Source organism: Scyliorhinus canicula, chromosome 27 (assembly GCF_902713615.1).
Source record: "Scyliorhinus canicula chromosome 27, sScyCan1.1, whole genome shotgun sequence".
NCBI classification, from domain to species: Eukaryota; Metazoa; Chordata; class Chondrichthyes; order Carcharhiniformes; family Scyliorhinidae; genus Scyliorhinus; species Scyliorhinus canicula.
In genome coordinates this window covers 13846242-13866820 of record NC_052172.1, presented here as the reverse complement: position 1 = coordinate 13866820, position 20579 = coordinate 13846242, and the positions used below count along the sequence as shown (strand labels likewise).

Here is a 20579-nt window from a genome sequence, read left to right as displayed (position 1 = left end):
AAGATGGTCAATATTTATTGGCCACCCTGGCAGAAAGGCTTTGGGGGAAGTGAGGAGGAGAGTTCTTTGTGCAGAATAGTCAGGCTCTGACCTCTGCTTCTAGTCACAGTGTGCATGCGGCTTGGCACAGTTCAGTTTCTAGTCAAATGGTGATGGATTCAGAGCTGGCAATGCTGGTGAAGGCAGAGTGGAGGTACCAAGGTCAGCAATAGGACTGGGGGGGGCAATGATTATTCTGCAGGTAAGATAGGTAAACGTGAAAAGGTAAGTGAAAGGTTACAGTGCAGCAGAGGCAGATGGGAGAATGAAGAGTAGTTGAAACTTAGAGAGAGAAATCTAAAAGATTATCCAGAGTCGGAAGTAATTCTTAACAATGGATAGCAAAGGTCACTTTTTCTGTCATGTAATCTATTTCTATATCCTTCGACAAGGTTGATACAAGGTGGAGATTTCTGTTGTGCAGCTATTAGAACAGGCTTTCAACATACTCAAAGTCCAAACACTCCAAAAGCATAAAGATTCTGGTTCTTCCGCTATAAACTAGCACAAGCCTGGATAATTAACATAATCAACGTCACAAGAATCACAGAGTGCAGGAGAGGCCCTTCAGCCCATCGAGTCTGCGCCAGCCCCATAAAATCTTGTATGTCTCGATCAGATCGTTCTCTGCCTATCCAACCTCTATTTATAACTTAAATGTTCCAGCCCAGACAACATCTTGGTGAATCCCCTCTGCACCCCCTGCTGTGCAATCACATCCTTCCTATAATGTGGCAACCAGAATTGCACCCAGTACTCCAGCTGTGGCCTCACCAAAGGCCAATATGACCTTCCTGCTTTTGTAATCTACGCCTCGATTGGTAAAGGCAAGTGTACCATATGCCTTTTTCACCACCCTATTAACCTGTCCCTCTGCCTTCAGAGATCTATGGACAAACACGCCAAGGTCCCTTTGTTCCTCAGAACTTCCCAATATCAGGACATTCATTGAATACTCATCAGATTAGTCCTTCCAAAGTGTGTCACCTCACTCTGCCAAAATCCATCTGCCAATTAGCTGCCCATTTGACCACCCCGTCTATATCTTCCAGTAGCCCAAGACACGCAACCTCACCACCCGGCCAATCTTTGCGTCATCCGCAAACTTACTGATCTTTACCCCCCCCCCCCATATGGTCATCTATGTCGTTTATATAAATAACTTCATGTTAAAGGGCACGTCATCACCGATGTAACTCTCTTCTCTAGCACTCTATTGCCAAAGGATAACTCACGAGTTGACTGTGCTTAAATCGACTACTCTAGCCAGAGATGCGTGAATCACAAACTTTATACTTCATACAGTTATCACACAAGTGAAACCTGCAGGAACGCACGCCAGCAGAGACATCTTTAATTTTCTCCAACTACGTGTGCGTGCGTGCATTTGGAGTGAAGGGTGCAAAAGGATCAGGCAATCAGTGAATCCATTTAAAGATTTCATTCAACCACTTACCATCTCTCAAACATCCTATTCTGTACATCATTGGCATTTTGATAACAAATGCAAAGAGATCGTCAATAAAGGTATTTAGGGCCTTGTAGGTTAGCATCCTCCACGGGAGATGGGCTACTGACTTCAGCTTATAATTAATGAAAAGCTGTGGTGTCATGGTTATAAATCCTGTGGGGAGAGAAACACAAAAACAGACATTTATAATCCTTAGAATCATGAAATGATATATCACAGAAGGAGGCCATGCAGCCCATCAGGCCTGTGCTAGTTCTTTGAAAGAGCTATCTAATTAAGAGCCAGGGGTAGGGCAGCACAGTGGTTAGCACTGCTGCTTTGCAACGCAAAGGATCCGGGTTCGATCCCGGCCCCGGGTCACTGTCCGTGTGCAGTTTGCACATTCTCCCCGTGTCTGCGTGGGTCTCACCCCCACAACCCAAAGATGTGCGGGGTAGGTGGATTGGCCACGCTAAATTGCCCCTTAATTGGAAAAAAAAATTGGGTTTTCTAAATGTACAAAACAAAAACAAAAAAGAACCAGAGGAACAGGGACGAGACCATCCAGCCCTGCTATTCAACAAGATCATGACTAATCTGAAACCCGACTCCATACATCTACCTTTGCTGCAGATTCATTAATATCTTTGGATAACAATACTATCAACCTCATATTGAAAAACATTTAACATCAGGAAGGTCGTGCAGCACAGTGGCAGCTCTCCTACCTCTGGACCAGAAGCTCCATGTTAAAGTCTGACACCAGGACTTGTTGGCCACAGAAGGAGCGTTCAATGGGTTGATGATCCCGAGAGTTCATCCAGCACTTACCCCACTATTCCCCAAAGTGTGGGGAGGTATGCCAAATAAATAAAATCTATCATCAATTGCCATTTGAAAATAGGGGAGGTGGCATAGAGGTACAGTATTGTCACTGGACTAGTAAACCAGAAATCCAGGGTAATGCTCTGGGAACCTGGGTTCGAATCCCACCACGGCAGATGGTGAAATTTGAATTCAATTTAAAAAACAAATCTGGAATGAAAAGTCTAATTAAAATCTGGAATTAAAAGTCGAATTTTTAAAAATGAAATGAAATGAAAACCGCTTATTGTCACGAGTAGGCTTCAAATGAAGTTACTGTGAAAAGCCCCTAGTCGCCACATTCCGGCGCCTGTTCGGGGAGGCTGGTACGGGAATTGAACCGTGCTGCTGGCCTGCCTTGGTTTGACTTAAAAGCCAGCGATTTAGCCCAGCTCTGCTGCGAGTTCCTTTGTACCTGGGAACATTTCCTAATTTTACCCCTGAAATGTTTGGTGCTAATTTTTAAGACCATGCTCCCTTATCAATCGGAGAGCTTGAATATAAATCGGAAAATAAACCTTCACGGGTGGCTGCATAAGTATAATTTTTATAATGCGTGGGCTCCATGCAACAACTTTTGAGCATTTGCAAACGCATAGACAGCTGCAAGAGTGATCAGTATAAACAGCCGCAAGTTGGCAATCAAAACGCTAATCTCACACCAGTTATATTTAATCCCAGTGCTGCAATCTGGGGTTTAACACTTGGAAACACTGAAGGATGATTAAAGCTCCATACGCTATAGTGTATGTTCAGCAAGTGATTAAACTTCTGAGCAAGGCTGCACCCCCGGCCTCCGCATACGGCTCGACAGTGGAGGTGCCAAAAGATAATAAACCTAACCAGGGCCTAGGTGGCATCCGGAAAACATAGTTATCGATACTACATCTGCCACAAAGTACCTGCCCTAATGCTGTGAAGCAACAAATCACCTTGCAGCAAGCTGCTATTTAATTATTAACTGCTGAATGGTACCAACACTCTCTTGTCCCTTACTCATCGCTCTGCAAGTTATTCGGCATGAAGTATTGATCCAATTACCTTTTGCAAGTTATGGCTTCCTCCTGCACTTAAACGCAGTACATTCCCAAGCATAACTCAAAACGTGCAAAATAAAATAAAAAATTCTCATCTTGCCTCTTCTTTCTTTATTTTGGTCAACAGCCTTTTTAAAAAAAAACCGGTGTTGTCCTGGTTACCGAGCTGGCTGCCACTCAAAAACAGTTTCCCCTGATTTACTCGGTCAAAACCATTCACGATTTTGGACATGTCTACTAAATCTCTCCTTAATCGTTTTTGCCTCAAGAGCAACCATCAAAGATAACAGAACAACCGCCAGAGTTGCTTTTTAAAAAAAATATAAAATAAGTGACAGATGGATAAATGATCAAACAGCAAGTCAATCGAAACCTCGTTTCAGAACTCTGCAAGAGTTTCACCGTCTTAAGTCGCATTTAATGTTGTATAAATTCACCTTGTGCTTCTATGCAAACACACAAATAAATGCTAAACTTTCTCATTTAGCCTCCAGTTCAATGGGGTATTGCATTGCATTCTCCAGGTATTGAAAGATTATATAACCGTATCTCTCTTTCAGAGGCTGACTCACAGCAGCTTCATGGTTCTACTGTGTTGAAATGTCAATGATGCGAAACATTAACTGTTTCTGACTGTAAATTAACTAGCTGGATTCATTCAGCAAGCAGCATGCCACCCCTGCTCTTCATGGACCCTCTCACTCGGCCCAGTTTAAAGGCCACTTTTTTGCCTTTCAAATAGCTGGAATGTACATCGATGGCTTTTAGAATCCCAGTGGTCATCGGGCAGCTTTTGTTGACACTGTCCAATGAGGTTCCCCCGACATAAATTGACACGGTGTTCTTTTTTAAAATAAATTTAAGAGTACACAATTATTTTTTCCTCCCCCCAATTAAGGTGCAATTTAGCGCGGCCAATTCACCTACCCTGCACATCTTTTTGGGTTGTGGGGATGAGACCCACGCAGACATGGGGGGGGGGGGGGGGGGGGGGGGGGGGGATGTGCAAACGGCAGCAGTGCTAACTACTGCACCACTGTGCTGCCCTATTAGAATTTACAGAGCAGGAGGCAGCCATTCGGCCCATCGAGTCTGCACCGGCCCTTGGAAAGAGCACCCCACTTAACCCCACGCTTCCACCCTATCCCCGTAACCCCACACAAACCTTTTTTGGACACTGAGGGCAATTTAGCCTGGCCAATCCATCTAACTCGCACATCTTTGGATTGTGGGAGGAAACCGGAGCACCCGGAGGAAATCCACGCAGACACGGGGAGAATGTGCAGAGTCCGCACAGACAGTGACCCAAGCCGGGAATTGAACCTGGGACCCTAGAGCTGTGAAGCAACTGTGCTACTGTGCTCTATCAAAAGCCAGGCACTTCTATCTTAGACCGTATCCAGCCTCAGCTTTATAATTACACAGCGCTTGATCAACGTGTATCCAACACAAAGCTACTGGCTGCCTCTACAGTGTCGATAACATAGATTGCATCGGCCATTTTTGCAGTACCTTCTTGCCCTACGAAGCTAGGAAGCTAATTACAGCGCCCCCATCAAGTAACTTAGAACGAGATAAATCTGGAACATGATGCCTCACCTCCATTCTCGACTGCACCTTGCCAACTCTACTGCTGTTCCCCCACCACCCCCACAAGCCTGCACTAGTGAATAATCTCAATAAAACCCCATTTATTTTGGGAAACATCAGTCTTGTATTCAAAACGTAGAATAGTTCGAACCTGGGAAACACAGGATACTGGTGAAAATAACTGAACTCCGCTGCTTTGTTCTATATACTCAGTTCTCTGGAGTCCTTTCCCCCTCCCATTGTCAAAGACAGTTAGGGTGCAGAAAGAGGCCATTTGACCTATCGTGTCTGCACAAGCCCCCCCCCCCTCAAAAAAAAAAAGAGGAAACATACCTAGCTGCTCATTTTATTCCCACTTCCCAACACCTAGCGCATTGCCTTGCAAATGACAGCATTCTAGATACAGATCTATGGACCCTTTCAAATCAGTTGAGCGATTCAGGATCGACCACCAATTCGGGCAGTGAATTCCAAGCACCGGCCACTCTCCGGGTGAAAACGTTTTTCCTCATAATCCCCTCTAATCCTTCTACCAATCATCTTACATCTATGCCCCCCTGGCAATTGGCCCCTCAGCCAGGGGGCAAACAAGTCTGTCCTGTCGAGGCACGTCACCCTCTGTTCGAAGGGAAAACAGAACCCGAGCCTGTCCAAACATTTTGCAGATGGTGAATGTTTACAGTTTGTCACATTTGCGAGAAGGTTTTTGCAAGTCGTTCATACTCACCGAATGTCAATAAGAATCCATAGAGCATACTCAACACCCAGGAATACCAGCTTTTGTGCTCCATATACAATAAGCTATAGACAGCATAGCAGCCCAACAGAGGGAAGAGAATCCAAGACAAATATTTAAAAGCCATCTGAAAGAAAACCAAAACGTGTTAATCGTTAACTGCCCAATAATCCCTTCAAAGGGCAGAGCAATACTACAGGCTATTATGGGGGGGGGAGGAGGAGGAGAAGACCCATGCAGACACGGGGAGAATGCGAAAGCTCCACACGGACGGTGACTCGGGGCCGGGATCGAACCGGGGTCCTCAGCGCCGAGAGGCCACTGTGCCCCCCCCACCCCCCCCGGATTTGTGCGCCTATACCAAATCCCAAAGAAAGAGTTTGGCAAACAGGCACTCCAAAAGCCTGTTTTTTTTAGAATCCAGGAAATCTCACCATATCTCACTATCAGTAGACATGTGAATGGGAAATTAGCCAAACGCTCTCTGGTCAGGGAACATCATTAAATATTCATTGTTAATAGGGAATTACTGGTCAGTTCATGTCTCAGAAATGACACATCTACATTCGCCCAAGTTCCATTAATTTGCAGAACACAAAACTGCATGTTTATACCCCTCGTGCGCCTTCATTTACTTCACCCCACCCGTATCAATTTATTATATACTCAGTCCCTCATGTACTGATCTAACTTCCTCTATTCTCCTCACAATAACCACTTCTTTATTCTTTCACGTTATGTGCGTTCTAGGCAAGCATTTATTGCCCACCCCCAATTGTCCCACCTGCTTGAACCACTATAGTCCATGTGGTGTAGGTACACCCTCAGTGCTGTTAGGGAGGGAGTTCCAGGATTTTGACCCAGCGACAGTGAAGGAACGGCCGATATATTTCCAAGCCAGGATGGAGGAGCTTGCAGGTGGTGGTGTCCCCATGCATCTGGTGCCCTTTTTCTTCCAAGTGGTAGGGGGCTTGGTAAGGTGCAGTCAAAGGAGCCTTGGCGAGTTGCTGCAGTGCATCTTGTAGATAGTACACACGGCTGCTACTGGTCCGATGGTGGACAGAGTGAATGGTTAAGGTGGTGGATTGAGGGCTGATCAAGTGGGCTTTGTCCTGGTGTCAAACTTCCTGAGTGTTGTTGGAGCTGCACTCATCCAGGCAGGTGGAGATTATTCCTTCACACTTCTGACTTGTGCCTTGTAGATGGTGGACAGGCTCTGGGGAGTCAGGAGGTGAGTTACTCATTGCAGAATTCCAAGCCTCTGACCTGCTCTTGTAACTATAGTATTTGTGTGGCTGATCCAGTTCAGTTTCTGACCAATGGTAACCCTGAGGATGATGATAGTAGCAAGATGCACAGAAGGATGGTTCGCCGAAATTCCTCACTCAATTGGCTTGTGAGGTAAAGAGGGAGGATTGAACGGCAAGCCCAGGAAACTCTCCAAGTTTGCTTTGTCATGAATTGGTGCAGACCAAAATAAATTTATGGAGTCAGAGGGTCATTACAGCACAAAGAGGCTATTTGGCCCATTGAGTTCATGCCAGCTGCTGTAGAGCAATACAGTTAGCCCCAAATTCCCACTCTATCCCCATAGGCCTGCAAGATTATATTCCTCAAGTGCCCATCCAATTTTCTTTTGAAACCATTAATCGCCTCCGCATCCACCATCTTCACGGGTCTGAATGCAGGGTCGTTACCATTTGCTGCAATGAAGAAGCTTTTCCTCACATCTCCTCTGCATTGCTTGCTCAGTACCTCAGATCTGTGTCCACCTCCTGTTACCAGCTAATAGCAACACCGTCCCTTTGTTTACCTCATGCAAACCTTTAGGAATCTTCGACACCTCCATAAAATCGTGCCTCAATCCACAGATTGACCGCCACCTTCTCCGGCCTAACCTGGTCCTCAAAATCCCTCATCCCTGGCACCATTTTGGTTAATCTCTTATGTGACCCTTGAGGGCACTTCCATCTTTCCTAAAGCGTGGTGACCAGAACTGGGTGCAGTGTTCTAGTTATGGCCTAGCGGAGCTTTGTACAGGCTCAGTGTAACTTCCATGCTTCTGCCTGTCAGTAGTAGTAGTAGTAGAGGCAGATAGGACCAGCTCCTGAGCTTCAAATCAGCTATTCCATCCTTCAAGAATGGCACCACAGGATTATAACCTGAAACCTCTTGCAATCAAAGGAACAAGAGGAAGCCATAATAGGAGGCACCGAGACCACCTCAACAATAATCGCTTATTGTCACTAGTAGGCTTCAATGAAGTTACTGTGAAAAGCCTCTTGGAAATTTTTTTTAAAAAATAAACATTTTATTGAGGTATTTTTGGTATTATAACAACAACAAAATAAACATTGTATATGAAACTATAAACATTGTGCAAAAGCAATCTCCCTCCCTTACAGGTCCACCTTTATTGATCCTCTAGTCTAAGCTAAACTAACCCCCCTCCCTTTCTGCTGATGATTAATTTTCCGCGAAGAAGTCGACGAACGGTTGCCCCCTCCGGGTGAACCCTAACAGTGACCCCCTCAAGGCGAACTTGGATTTTCTCCAAACAGAGAAAGCTAGCCATGTCCAATAGCCAGGTCTCCGACTTCAGGGGGCTTTGAGTCCCTCCAAGCTAATAGTATCTGTCTCCGGGCTACTAGGGAAGCAAAGGCCAGAACGTCTGCCTCTTTCTCCTCCTGGATTCCCGGCTCTTCCGACACCCCAAAAATCGCCACCTCTGGACTCAGCGCCACCCTTGTTTTTAACACCGTGGACATGACATCTGCAAACTCCTGCCAAAATCCCCTAAGCTTCGGGCATGCCCAGAACATGTGGACATGGTTCGCTGGTCCTCCCACACATTTTGCACACCTGTCTTCCGCCCCAAAGAATCTGCTAATCTGGGCCCCTGTCATATGAGCCCGGTGAACGATCTTGAATTGTACCAGGCTGAGCCTGGCACATGTTGCGGACGCGTCCGCCCATAGACCATCCTCTATGTCTCCTCCCAGCTCCTCCTCCCACTTGTGCTTCAGCTCCTCGGTCTGCGTCTCCTCTGACCCCATAAGTTCCTTGTAAATGATAGAGACGCTCCCTTCTCCTACCCACCCTCTGGAAACTACCCTGTCCTGAATCCCCCTTAACGGTAGGAGTGGGAAGGTTGACAACTGTTTACGTAGGAAGTCCCGCATCTGCAGATACCAGAATTTGTTTCCCCTCGCCAACTTAAACTTCTCCTCCAGCACCCTCATACTCAGAAAGCTCCCCTCTATAAACATTTCCCCATCCTCTCAATCCCTGCTCTTCGCCATATCCGGAACCCCCCCCATCCATACTTCCCGGGGCAAACCGGTGATTGTTACAGATTGGGGACCAGACCGATGCTCCCTCTGCTCCCATATGTCTCCTCCATTGCCCCCAGACTCTCAGAGCCACCCCCACTACAGGGCTGGTGGAGTCCCGTGCCCGCGGAACGTCAGAGGCGCAGTTACCAACACCCCCAGACTGGTGCCCTTGCATGAAACCGCCTCCATACGCTCCCATGCTGACCCCTCTCCCACCACCCACTTCGTGATCATGGCTATATTCGCCGCCCAGTAATAGTTACTAAAATTTGGCAGCGCCAGCCTGCCCGCTCTCTGACTCTCCTCAAGCATTACCTACCTTACTCACGGGGTCTTGCCCGCCCAAACAAAGCCAGAGATCATTTTGTTGACCCATTTAAAAAAGCACCACAGAATAAAGATGGGGAGACATTGAAACACTAACAGGGATCTCGGGAGGACCGTCATCTTCAGTCTGCACCCTTCCAGCTAATGACAACGGGAGCGCGTCCCATCTCCGAAAATCGTCCTTCATTTGGTCTACTAGTCGGGCCAGATTGAATTTATGCAGCCGGTCCCATTCCCGCGCCACTTGAATGCCGAGGTACCTAAAGCTTCCCCCTACTAATCGAAACGGCAGCTCCCCCAATCGCCTCTCCTGTCCCCTCGCCTGGACCGCAAACATCTCACTTTTCCCCATATATAGCTTATACCCTGAAAACCGGCCAAATTCCGCTAGAATCCTCATGATTTCTTTCATCATTTCTTCCATTGGGTCCGATACATGCAGAAGCAGGTCATCTGCATAGAGCGAGACTCTGTGCTCCACCCCCCAACACCAGCCCCTTCCAGCCATTTGAGGCTCTCAAGAGCAATTGCCAACGACTCTATAGCTAGCACGAACAACAGTGGGGAGAAGGGGCATTCCTGTCTCGTCCCCCGGTGCAGTCTAAAATAGTTCGATGTTGTCCTATTCATCTGTACGCTTGCCACAGGAGCCTGATACAGCTACCTGACTCAGTCAATAAAGCCCCGCCCAAATCGGAACCGCCCTAGTACCTCCCCTAGATAATCCCACTCTACTCGATCAAAAGCCTTTTCTCATCCATTGCGATCACTACCTCCACCTCCCTCCCTTCCAGGGGCATCATGATCACTTTTAACAACCTTCTTACATTGGCCACCAACTGCCTACCCTTAACAAACCCCGTCTGGTCCTCCCCAATAACATCCGGAACACAATCCTCAATCCTGGAGGACAAAATTGTGGCCAGCAGTTTGGGGTCCACATTCAACAGGGATATCGGCCTGTAGGACCCACACAGCTCCGGGTTCTTGTCCCGCTTCAGAATCAGCAAAATCGAGGCCTGTGACATCATCGGGGGCAGCACCTATCTTTCCCCTTTTAGGGCAGCACGGTAGCATTGTGGTTAGCACAATTGCTTCACAGCTCCAGGGTCCCAGGTTCGATTCCCGGCTTGGGTCACTGCCTGTGCGGAGTCTGCATATTCTCCCCGTGTGTGCGTGGGTTTCCTCCGGGTGCTCTGGTTTCCTCCCACAGTCCAAAGATGTGCAGGTTAGGTGGATTGGCCATGCTAAATTGTCCTTAGTGTCCAAATTGCCCTTAGTGTTGGGTGGGGTTACTGGGTAATGGGGATAGGGTGGAGGTATGGACTTGGGTAGGGTGCTCTTTCCAAGAGCCGGTGCAGACTCGATGGGCCAAATGGCCTCCTTCTGCACTGTAAATCCTATGATCTAAGATGGCCGGAAAGTGGAGCTGAGTCCACAAAAGATCAGCCATGATCTCATTGAATGGCGGAGCAGGCTCAAGGGACCAGATAGCCTACTCCTGCTCCTAGTTCTTATGTTCCCTTGCCTCATTGAACATCCTCATCAACACCGATCCCAATATCCCAGAGAACGTTTTATAAAACTCCACTGGGTACCCTTCCGGCCCCAGGGCTTTACCCGACTGCATGGCCTTCAGACCCTCCGACTGCATGGCCTTCAGACCCTCCACTACCTCTTCCAACCCGATTGGGGCCCCCAGCCCTTCTACCAGCTCCCCGTCCACCTTTGGGAAATTCAGCCCCCCCAAGAAGTGCCTCATTCCCTCCGGCCCCATAGGGGGTTCCGACCTATACAGCCTACTGTAGAAATCCCTAAATGCCTTATTCACCCCTGCTGAATCTCCAACCAGGTTCCCATCTCCGTCATTTACTTTCCCTATCTCCCTGGCTGCCTCTCGCTTTCTAAGCCGCTGTCCAAGCATTCTGCTGGCCTTCCCTCCATACTCATAGATCGCCCCCCCCTCACCTTTCTCAGCTGCTCCACCGCCCTCCCTGTGGTTAACAAGCCGAACTCCGCCTGTAGCCTCCGTCATTCCCTTAAAAGCCCTGCCTCTGGGGTCTCCGCATACCTCATATCGATCTGTAGTATCTCCTTTACCAGTCGGTCAGTCTCTGCCCTGTCTTCCTTCTCCCTATGGGCCCATATTGAGATCAGCTCCCCTCTGACCACCGCCTTCAGTGCTTCCCAGACCACCGCTGCTGAAATTTCCCCCGTCTCTTTGACCTGCAGGTAGGTCTGAATACATTTCCTCAGCCGCTTGCCCGACAGAAAAACACCAACATCTAAACAAGCACACCTCCATCCCCTAACAGTGCAAATGAAAACCTTCCACAAAACGAAACATGGGAAACTTTGTTTAAAGAGCAGAAAGACAAAACAAATAAAAAACCCATGAATGTTGCAGCAAAGTTCAAAAGTTCTCAGCCCACCACCAGTCCTTTCCTTTTCATGAAGTCCAGCGCGTCCTCAGGCGACTCAAAATAAGTGCTGTTCCTCGTATGTGACCCAGAGATGGGCCGGATACAACAGTCCGAACTTCACCTTTTTCTTAAAAGGATCGACCTAATCTGGTTGAAGCCTGCTCTTCTCCTGGCCACCTCCACACTCGGTTCTTGGTAGACCCGCAAGATACTGTTGTCCCACTTACAGCTCCGTGTCCTGCAGACCCGCAGGATACTGTTGTCCCAATTACAGCTCCGTGCGGCCCACTGTAGAATGCGCTCCTTATCCAAATACCTGTGGAATCTCACCACTATTGCCCTCGGGGGGTCTTCCAGTCAAGGCTTCCTCACGAGTGCTCTGTGAGCCCTGTTCACCTCCAAGGGTTGGGGGAATGCCCCATCCCCCAGCAGCTTCTCAAATATGTCTGCGATGTATGCCCCAGCGTTCGCTCCTTCAGATCCCTCCGGGAGCCCAACGATTCTCAAGTTCTGCCGGCAGGAACTATTCTCTAGGTCGTCCACCTTCTCCAGGAGCTTCTTCTGCTGGTCTCTCAGCATCCCCACCTCCAACTCCACCACAGGTTGATGTTCCTCCTGCTTAGCCAGCGCCTTCTCTACCTTCTGGATCACCCGATCCAGCCGCTCAATTGACTCTTTTATCGGGTCAAAGCAGTCCCGTTTCTGCTTGGCGAGCTGCTCCGTTGACCGCTGGGTCGACAAACCAGAGGTCCAGTCCTCCGCCATGCTGTCTCCCACTGCAGCTTCAGCCCAAGCCTTCTCTGTCTTTCTGTTTCTGCCTTTGCGAGCACTTCTGGTCCTTCTGCACCGATGTGGGAATTCAGTACACAATTGCCTCTGTCGTCAGTTTTACAATTCAAGTACGGTAGTAAATCGGGGGAAAAAGTCCGACCAAGCGGGAGCCACCAAATGTGCGACTTACCCCTTCATAGCCGCCACCGGAAGTCTCCTTGGGATGTTTTTAAAGACTACCCGTGTCTTTCTTTCATTCAAAGCTGGCCCAGTAGGTACCGGTTCCTCGATGAAATGTGAGATGTATTTTGATACCGATTTCCGCAGCGTCGTGGCTTCCACTTCCCGCACCATACTGTAGCAAGGTTACACCCACTGCTGGCTGGCACTGGACTCAGTGGAAGAAAACGTTTGAGCCCCTTACTCTCAAAGCCCCCCCCCCCCCACCCCCAATCAAACTCAAGTCAACTTACGGACAAAAGCAAAACGGCTTCCCCAATTTCAACAGCAGCCATCTCCGAACTAAACCAGTGCTCCCCACTTAATTCTCCATCTGGCGCAGAGCTCTCGCTTTTGTGCAAACCAGGTTCACCAATGGCGTGCCGAGAAGGCACACTTTCTTCCAAGATGATACTTTTAGCATTGCGACTGAGGTTGGAGTTGGGAACAGATTGCCAAGGAAATAATGTAAACAGCCTTATTTCATTGTGCCGTTAGAATAGCTCAAATCTGGTTTCCCCGAAAACCAGTAGCATCTGAAGGCTGGAGATCTTTGTAGTAGAGAACTTTACAGTTTGAGCTGTTACACACTGGTTTTTGTCTGCTTAAACAAAAGCTTGCCCAGACACCTGTCCACAAAGAAAACAGTAGTAATGCAGCTTGAAAAAGTGGACAGTTTTGGAACCAGCGCCGCTGGTCAGGCACAGTACAGGTCGAGCCGCAATCTGAACCGGTTCTTGCTTAAGAGCGCGAGGAACTCCTCGTTGCCTCCTCCCTCCGATTGGCAAACGCGCCCATAAAATGTCAAAAGCCAGACGCAAACCAATAACTGAGAGCTGGATGCAAGCTGGAGATAGATTGAACTCTTTGTGACTGACCCTAATGAACGATAACAAAACGAGTAACTTTGAACAGGTTAGACGTCCAAAATCCTGCACGGTCTCGGTCCCATTGTGCCAGATTGGGGCACCGTACCTGTATTTTAAAAACATACCCCACAGCTTCAAACAATTCTAAACACAGCTTCATACTCACATCATCATAGTTCTTAGTTGAGGACTGTACATATGTTGATTTGTCTTTTATCGTCAAGCGTGGGAAGATTCCGGCCACTTTATTTTCTCGGTCAATCTATAACAAAGAGGTGGATCGCAAAACATATATGTGAGAGTCTTAAAGAGAAAAACTAGGTGCTGTGTCAGCATTTTGTTCAGATATGGCTTTAAACTGTCACCGTTTCTTTCTGTTCCAAATTATGGACCGTAGAGAATTGCGAACAACTTCTACATTCAAGAAACAAGCAGCAATTATTTCTCTCACGGTATGAAATAGGATTACACCCGTAGCCCTGACATCTCTCTTTGCAATCAGGGAACACAAGTGTACACCAACATCGGGCCCTCGCTAAGCTGCAATACACTGGTTTCACTGCTTCTAGAATGCTGCGACACACCGGGTTAGCTGCTTCTAGAATGCTGCGACACACCGATTTTGCTGCTTCTAGAATGCTGAGACACATCGGTTTTGCTGCTTCTAGAATGCTGAGACACACCGGTTTTGCTGCTTCTAGAATGCTGCGACATACCGGGTTAGCTGCTTCTAGAATGCTGTGACACACCGGTTTTGCTGCTTCTAGAATGCTGCGACACACCGGGTTAGCTGCTTCTAGAATGCTGCGACACACCGGGTTAGCTGCTTCTAGAATGCTGCGACACACCGGTTTTGCTGCTTCTAGAATGCTGCGACACACCTGTTTTGCTGCTTCTAGAATGCTGCGACACACCTGTTTTGCTGCTTCTAGAATGCTGAGACACACCGGGTTAGCTGCTTCTAGAATGCTGCGACACACCGGTTTCGCTGCTTCTAGAATGTTGCGACACACCGGTTTCGCTGCTTCTAGAATGCTGCGACACACCGGGGTAGCTGCTTCTAGAATGCTGCAACACACCGAGTTAGCTGCTTCTAGAATGCTGCGACACACCGGGTTAGCTGCTTCTAGAATACTGTGACACACCGGGTTAGCTGCTTCTAGAATGCTGCGACACACCAGTTTCGCTGCTTCTAGAATGCTGCGACACACCGGGTTAGCTGCTTCTAGAATGCTGCGACACACCGGGTTAGCTGCTTCTAGAATGCTGCGACACACCGGGTTAGCTGCTTCTAGAATGCTGCGACACACCGGGTTAGCTGCTTCTAGAATGCTGCGACACACCAGTTTCGCTGCTTCTAGAATGCTGCGACACACCGGGTTAGCTGCTTCTAGAATGCTGCGACACACCGGGTTAGCTGCTTCTAGAATGCTGCGACACACCGGGTTAGCTGCTTCTAGAATGCTGCGACACACCGGGTTAGCTGCTTCTAGAATGCTGAGACACACCGGGTTAGCTGCTTCTAGAATGCTGCGACACACCGGGTTAGCTGCTTCTAGAATGCTGCGACACCCCGGTTTCGCTGCTTCTTGTACTAGCTTGACCTGTTTCAGTTGAAATGGATTCATTAGGCAGGGGGATATATTGCAAGGGTGCACTGCAATATCTGTACCGCATTTTCTGAATGAGCTGATTATCCACGCATTTTCTTACAGTTTAATAATCTTGTCATAATTTGCAGTACATTGTAAAATAAAAATACTGTTCAATTAAAAAACCCACAGTGGATTACATATGCGGCAACATTATTCTACATTTCCAAAAATAATCATAGCGATCAACTTAGACGGTGGCATAGTGGTGAGCACTGTTGCATCACAGCGCCAGGGACCTGGGTTCCATTCCAACCTTGGGTGACTGTCTGCATGTAGTTTGCAACTTCTTCCCCGTGTTTGCGTAGGTTTCTTCCGGGTGCTCCAGTTTCCTCCCTCAGTCCAACAATGTGCGGGTTAGGCGGATTGGTTATGTTAAATTGTCCCTTATCTACACCGCTTTGGGTACTCAGGTGGGGTTACTAGGGTAGGGCAGGGGATCTAGGTGGGGTGCTCTTTCAGAAAGTTGATGCAGACTCGATGGGCCAAATGGCCTCCTTCTGCACTGTAGGGATTCTATAGGTCAATTGATCTACTACAGACCCAGGCAGGAGGTAAAGAGAACCTCTTGTGGGACAGCATTTACAAGCATTCAAAGTCACCTGCTCCACCAAGCATGTTACACTCAACACATTGCGTCTTTCAATTACTAAGATGCTGGATTTAAAATTGCAATTTCTGAAAGAAATCCGATTTTCTCATTTGCATTTGAACGAATCAATATGCAGTCTCCCTCAACAACGTTCTCCACAGTTTGGCCACTTGCCCATTGAAAACTTGCCCTGCAAAGCAGTACGAAAACTCTTTCCTGGGAGTGGAGAAGAACCATCTTACCCGCACATCCATGACTTTTGTGATCTTCCACAGGTCGATCAAGAGGCCGATGAATACGCTGACCTGCACCACAAAGTTGGTTTCGTTGTCCAGGATGTAAAGCAACACAACGGCGGACTGGAAGACACCAAAGATTACCGAACGCACGGAAAGACCCTCCAGGGACTGACGACTGTTCCAGAACTGGATGTCTGAAAAATAATCGGTCACTTGGGTCAATTTACATCAAGCATTCAACACCAAAACAGGCCATTTGGACCAACTGGTGTGGGTCAGTGTCTACAACTCCATACCCCTGCCCCCATTTCACCCAGTCAGCATACCCTCCATTCCTTTCTCCCTTGTGCACTTGTCTAGTATTCCACCAAATGTATTTGTGCTCAACCACTACTTGTGACTGCAGGTTCCACATGCTCTAGGTAAAGAAATTCCCTATTAGTGTTCTGTGCGACTGTTGTATCGTTCGTGTTTCGACCTCCCCAAAAACGGAATCATCTTCTCTACGTCTTCCCTCCAAAACCCATTCAGAATCTTAAAGTCCTTGATTAATTTGCCCATCAGCCTTTCTCTTCTCTTAAAAAAAAGAACCCCTGCTTGTCCAGTCTTTCTTCATTGTGGTGCGCTCGGTTCTGATATCACCTGTGTAAATTTTAAGAGATTTCAGGCAATTGAAGTTTATTTTATTCATTCGTGGGATGTGGACGTCGCTGGGCAAGCTAGCATTAATTGCCCTTGCGACATGGTGGTGAGCCGCTGCAGTCCGTGTGGTGTAGGTACACCCACAGTGCTGCTAGGGAGGGAGTTCCAGGACTTAGACCCAGCGACAGGGAAGGGACGGTGGATATATTTCCCAGTCAGGATGGGGAGTGGCTTGGAGGGGAACCATCAGCTGGTGGTGTTCCCACGTGGCCTGGTGCCCTTGTCCTTCTAGATGACAGCAGCTGTGGGTTCGGAGTGTGCAGCCTAAAGGAGCCTAGATGAGTTCCTACAGTGCATCTCATAATAATGATGAACCATCACAGGCTAGGGTCAGGGAAGGACGCACAACCTCCAACCTTTATGGTTTCTTAGCTCCTCCAACTTTACCAATGACCAGCTGAGCCCTAAAGCCCAGGAAGGTACCAACATGGATGTGAATTAAAAAGGTCTCGATTGCCGTGGGGTTAGAGCGACAAGATTTCTCACGATAACCAACATAATTCCCGTATCGGTAAGCCCAGGTCTGTAAAACCGATATAATGGCACGCTGCAAGGCAACAACATAGTAAAAGACTACAGGTCATTTTTATGTTGGGTGAACTGGATGGACACTGCTGCCTTTCATACATCAGACACCCCGGTTATACAGTAAATATGAAATAATAAATAAATTGCAGTTACGTCTCACCATTTTTGAAGGCCAGGAATTCAAACACACTGTGCACAATTGACACAATAATAGTTACTGCGAGGAGATAGGGATTGGTTTCCAATAAGGCAACCTGTCGTGAGAGAGCAGAGGAGAAAAATGAATTAAACAGAAAGTTGCCCTAAACAGATATCTTTTTGCAAACTTCGAAGAATAATTTAAGTCAAAGTAAACTTAATCCAGCCCTCCCTGAAATGTATTTATAATATTCATCTCAACGACGTGTTTTATAGGCTTGGTTTCCCTAAAGTTAATATTGAGGCTTTTAAAATGATGTAAGGATTTGAGAGGGTAGATACAAAGGAATTACTTGCTCAAGGGCAGGAGGTTGATGATGAAAACAGGTGGAATCAAGAACAAGAGGGCATTTAAATTAGAGTTAGCCCAGGTAGGAACACAATGGGACGGTAGTGAAAATCTCAGAAATACAGAACTGTTATGGAGCAAGAAGCCACTCGATCCATCAGATCTGCACTGGCTTTCCGAATGATCAAAAAACAATCCCTCCCATCATAAGACCATAAGATGTAAGAGCAGAATTAGGCCATTCGGGCCATTGAGTCTGCTCCGCCAGTCGATCATGGTGTTATGTTTCTGATCCCCATTCGCCAGCCTTCTCCCCTCATTAATCAAGAACCTACCGCTCTGTCTAAGACACTCCAGTGATTTGGCCTCCACAGCCTTCTGCGGCAAAAGGTTCCACAGATTCACCACCCTCTGCTGAAGAAATTCCTCCTCATCTCTGTTTTAAAGAATCGTCCCTTTAGTCTGAGGCTGCGCCCTAGGGTTCTAGTCTCTCCTACTAATGGAAACATCTTCTCCACATTTGCTCCATCTAGGCCTCTTAAGTATTCTGCAGGTTTCAATAAGATTTCCCTCATCCTTGTAAACTCCATTGAGTACAGATCCAGAGTCCTCAACGGCTCCTTCTATGACAAGCTCTTAATTCCAGGGATCATTCTTGTGAACCTCCTCTAGACCCTTTCTAAGGCCAGCACATCCTTCCTTAGATAAAGGATTCAATATTCCAAATGGGGTCTGACCGGACCGTATAGAGCCTCAGAAGTACATCCCTGCTGTTGTACTCTAGCCTTCTCGAAATGAATGCTAACATTGCATTTGCCTTTGCCCGATGCAACCTGCATGCAAGAGAATCATGAACTAGGACTCAAGTCCCTTTGTGCTTCTGATTTCCGAAGCCTTTTCCTATTTAGAAAATAGTCTATGCCTCTATTCTTCATACCAAAGGGCGTAACCTCAACACTTTGCCACATCGGCTACTTTGCCCACTCTCCCACTACTTTGCCCACAATGCCCTCAGTTCCTTCTTCCAGATCGTTAATGCATATCATGAATAGCTGTTGCCCCAACACTGACCCCTGCTGAACACCACTAGTCACCGGCTGCCATCCCTTTATCCCCACTCTCTGCCTTCTGCCAGTCAGTCAATCCGCCATCCATGCCAGTATCTTGCCCCTTACGCCATGGGCTCTTATCTTATTTAGAAGCCTCCTGTATGGCACCCTGTCAAATATACATATATACCCGCTTCTTTTGCAAATTACTTTAATTCTGTTCCCTCTTGTTCTAGATCCTTTTGCGAGTGGGAACACAGTTTCTCCCGCTGAACTGTCTTCACCAAAAGGCTGGGAATATTGAGGAGCAACTGAAATTTCCAAGACCAAGGAGGATTGGGAGAGGGATATGGCAAAAAAAAAGATAGTGGGAGTTAGGGTACAAATTCAAAATCGGATAGGAATGGCAAAACAGGGTCAAAGGTCAATTCACGTCCCTTCATGCCTCTGCAATTACTGGGCTAGGTAGCTCAACTGGATCGCGCGGTGCAGAACATTACTTATATTGGATAAGGGGGAGGGGGATAAAAACCTTCACTGAATCCTGCTCCTCGTCCGGCTGGTCGTACAAATCCTCTCCCCAGATATTCCATGGAGATTTGGTGCTCTGTGCCGCATACAGTTGCCATTTCCATAGCGACAATGGGCAGTAGGTCATCCGCAAGGGGAGTTTCTCCAGGGTCTCATTGACGGGAAAGTAGTCCTTCTGCAGGTTCCAGTAATCGTTGAAATAAATTATTGGGAAATAGTCGCCACTGACTGGATCAAACCTCACGTCTGTTGGAAAAGAAGAGGAACCACATGAAGTGCTATCCCACATGACACGGACTCAGCCTTCCGTGATTCTCTGCGTTATTGCAAAGTGTAAAATCGCATGAAAACACTGTCTTTTACTTGAATATAACTTGGGAATTTGGGCGTTGCCTTATAATCATTTTTAAAATGCTACTCCCAACTACAAATTGCACTCAAACATACAAACATAAAGACTATTCATGATGACAGCTGTCGCTTTAAGGCCAGCAAAGGACTTTTTTTTGAAAGTGTGTAATCACTGTTAAAATCCAGGGGACACATCAGTCAATTGAGCATAGCAAACGCCCACAAACAGGAGTGTGGTAAACGATCAGGTAATCGGGGGCAGCACACCCTCAGTACTGAACAAGCGAAAGAGGAATAAGCGGGAGGTGGTGCCAGATGCCATTTTGAACTAGAGGTCCTTTTGAGTTATGACATTTACATAGCCATACGGAATGACAGCTTTCCAATTAATCCAGTGTTTATCTCTCTGCGTTACCTTCAATGACACTCCTGATGATTGACACATAGTTCTTTGGAACTTGACACAACGCCAAGGGCTCAAGTGCGACCTTGCCTCAGCAGGTAAAACTCTTGCCCGTTAGTTGGGTTCACAGGAAATTTGAGGACATGAAGGCACAACAGGCTGGCACCGAGGGGGCGCCAAATTGTCTAGTTTGGAAGAGACAATAAAACCAAAGCTCTGCCTGACAAGTGATAACAGATCCAACAGCAATATTTGAAGAGTAGCTGGTCTCCTTGAATCCGATCCAGCATTTCATCTTCACTTCAAATGATGTTGCATTATTCTCAAGACGTTTATTGAGTGCCACAGTACACAATTTGATTTGATTTATTATTGTCACACGTAT

The 20579-nt window shown here is 47.3% G+C and overlaps 1 protein-coding gene across 1 annotated transcript in view; it reads right to left on the bottom strand.

Moving 5' to 3' along the window:
• clptm1 (CLPTM1 regulator of GABA type A receptor forward trafficking) overlaps positions 1-20579 on the bottom strand; it is a 63415-nt gene that overhangs the window by 5239 nt on the left and 37597 nt on the right. The window contains exons 8-13 of the mRNA XM_038785973.1: positions 19442-19686; positions 17534-17627; positions 16147-16337; positions 13827-13922; positions 5708-5843; positions 1496-1663 (exon numbers count right to left, since the gene is read on the bottom strand). Of these exons, the coding sequence (XP_038641901.1) occupies positions 1496-1663; positions 5708-5843; positions 13827-13922; positions 16147-16337; positions 17534-17627; positions 19442-19686 (930 nt within the window). The remainder of the gene's footprint in view (positions 1-1495; positions 1664-5707; positions 5844-13826; positions 13923-16146; positions 16338-17533; positions 17628-19441; positions 19687-20579) is intronic.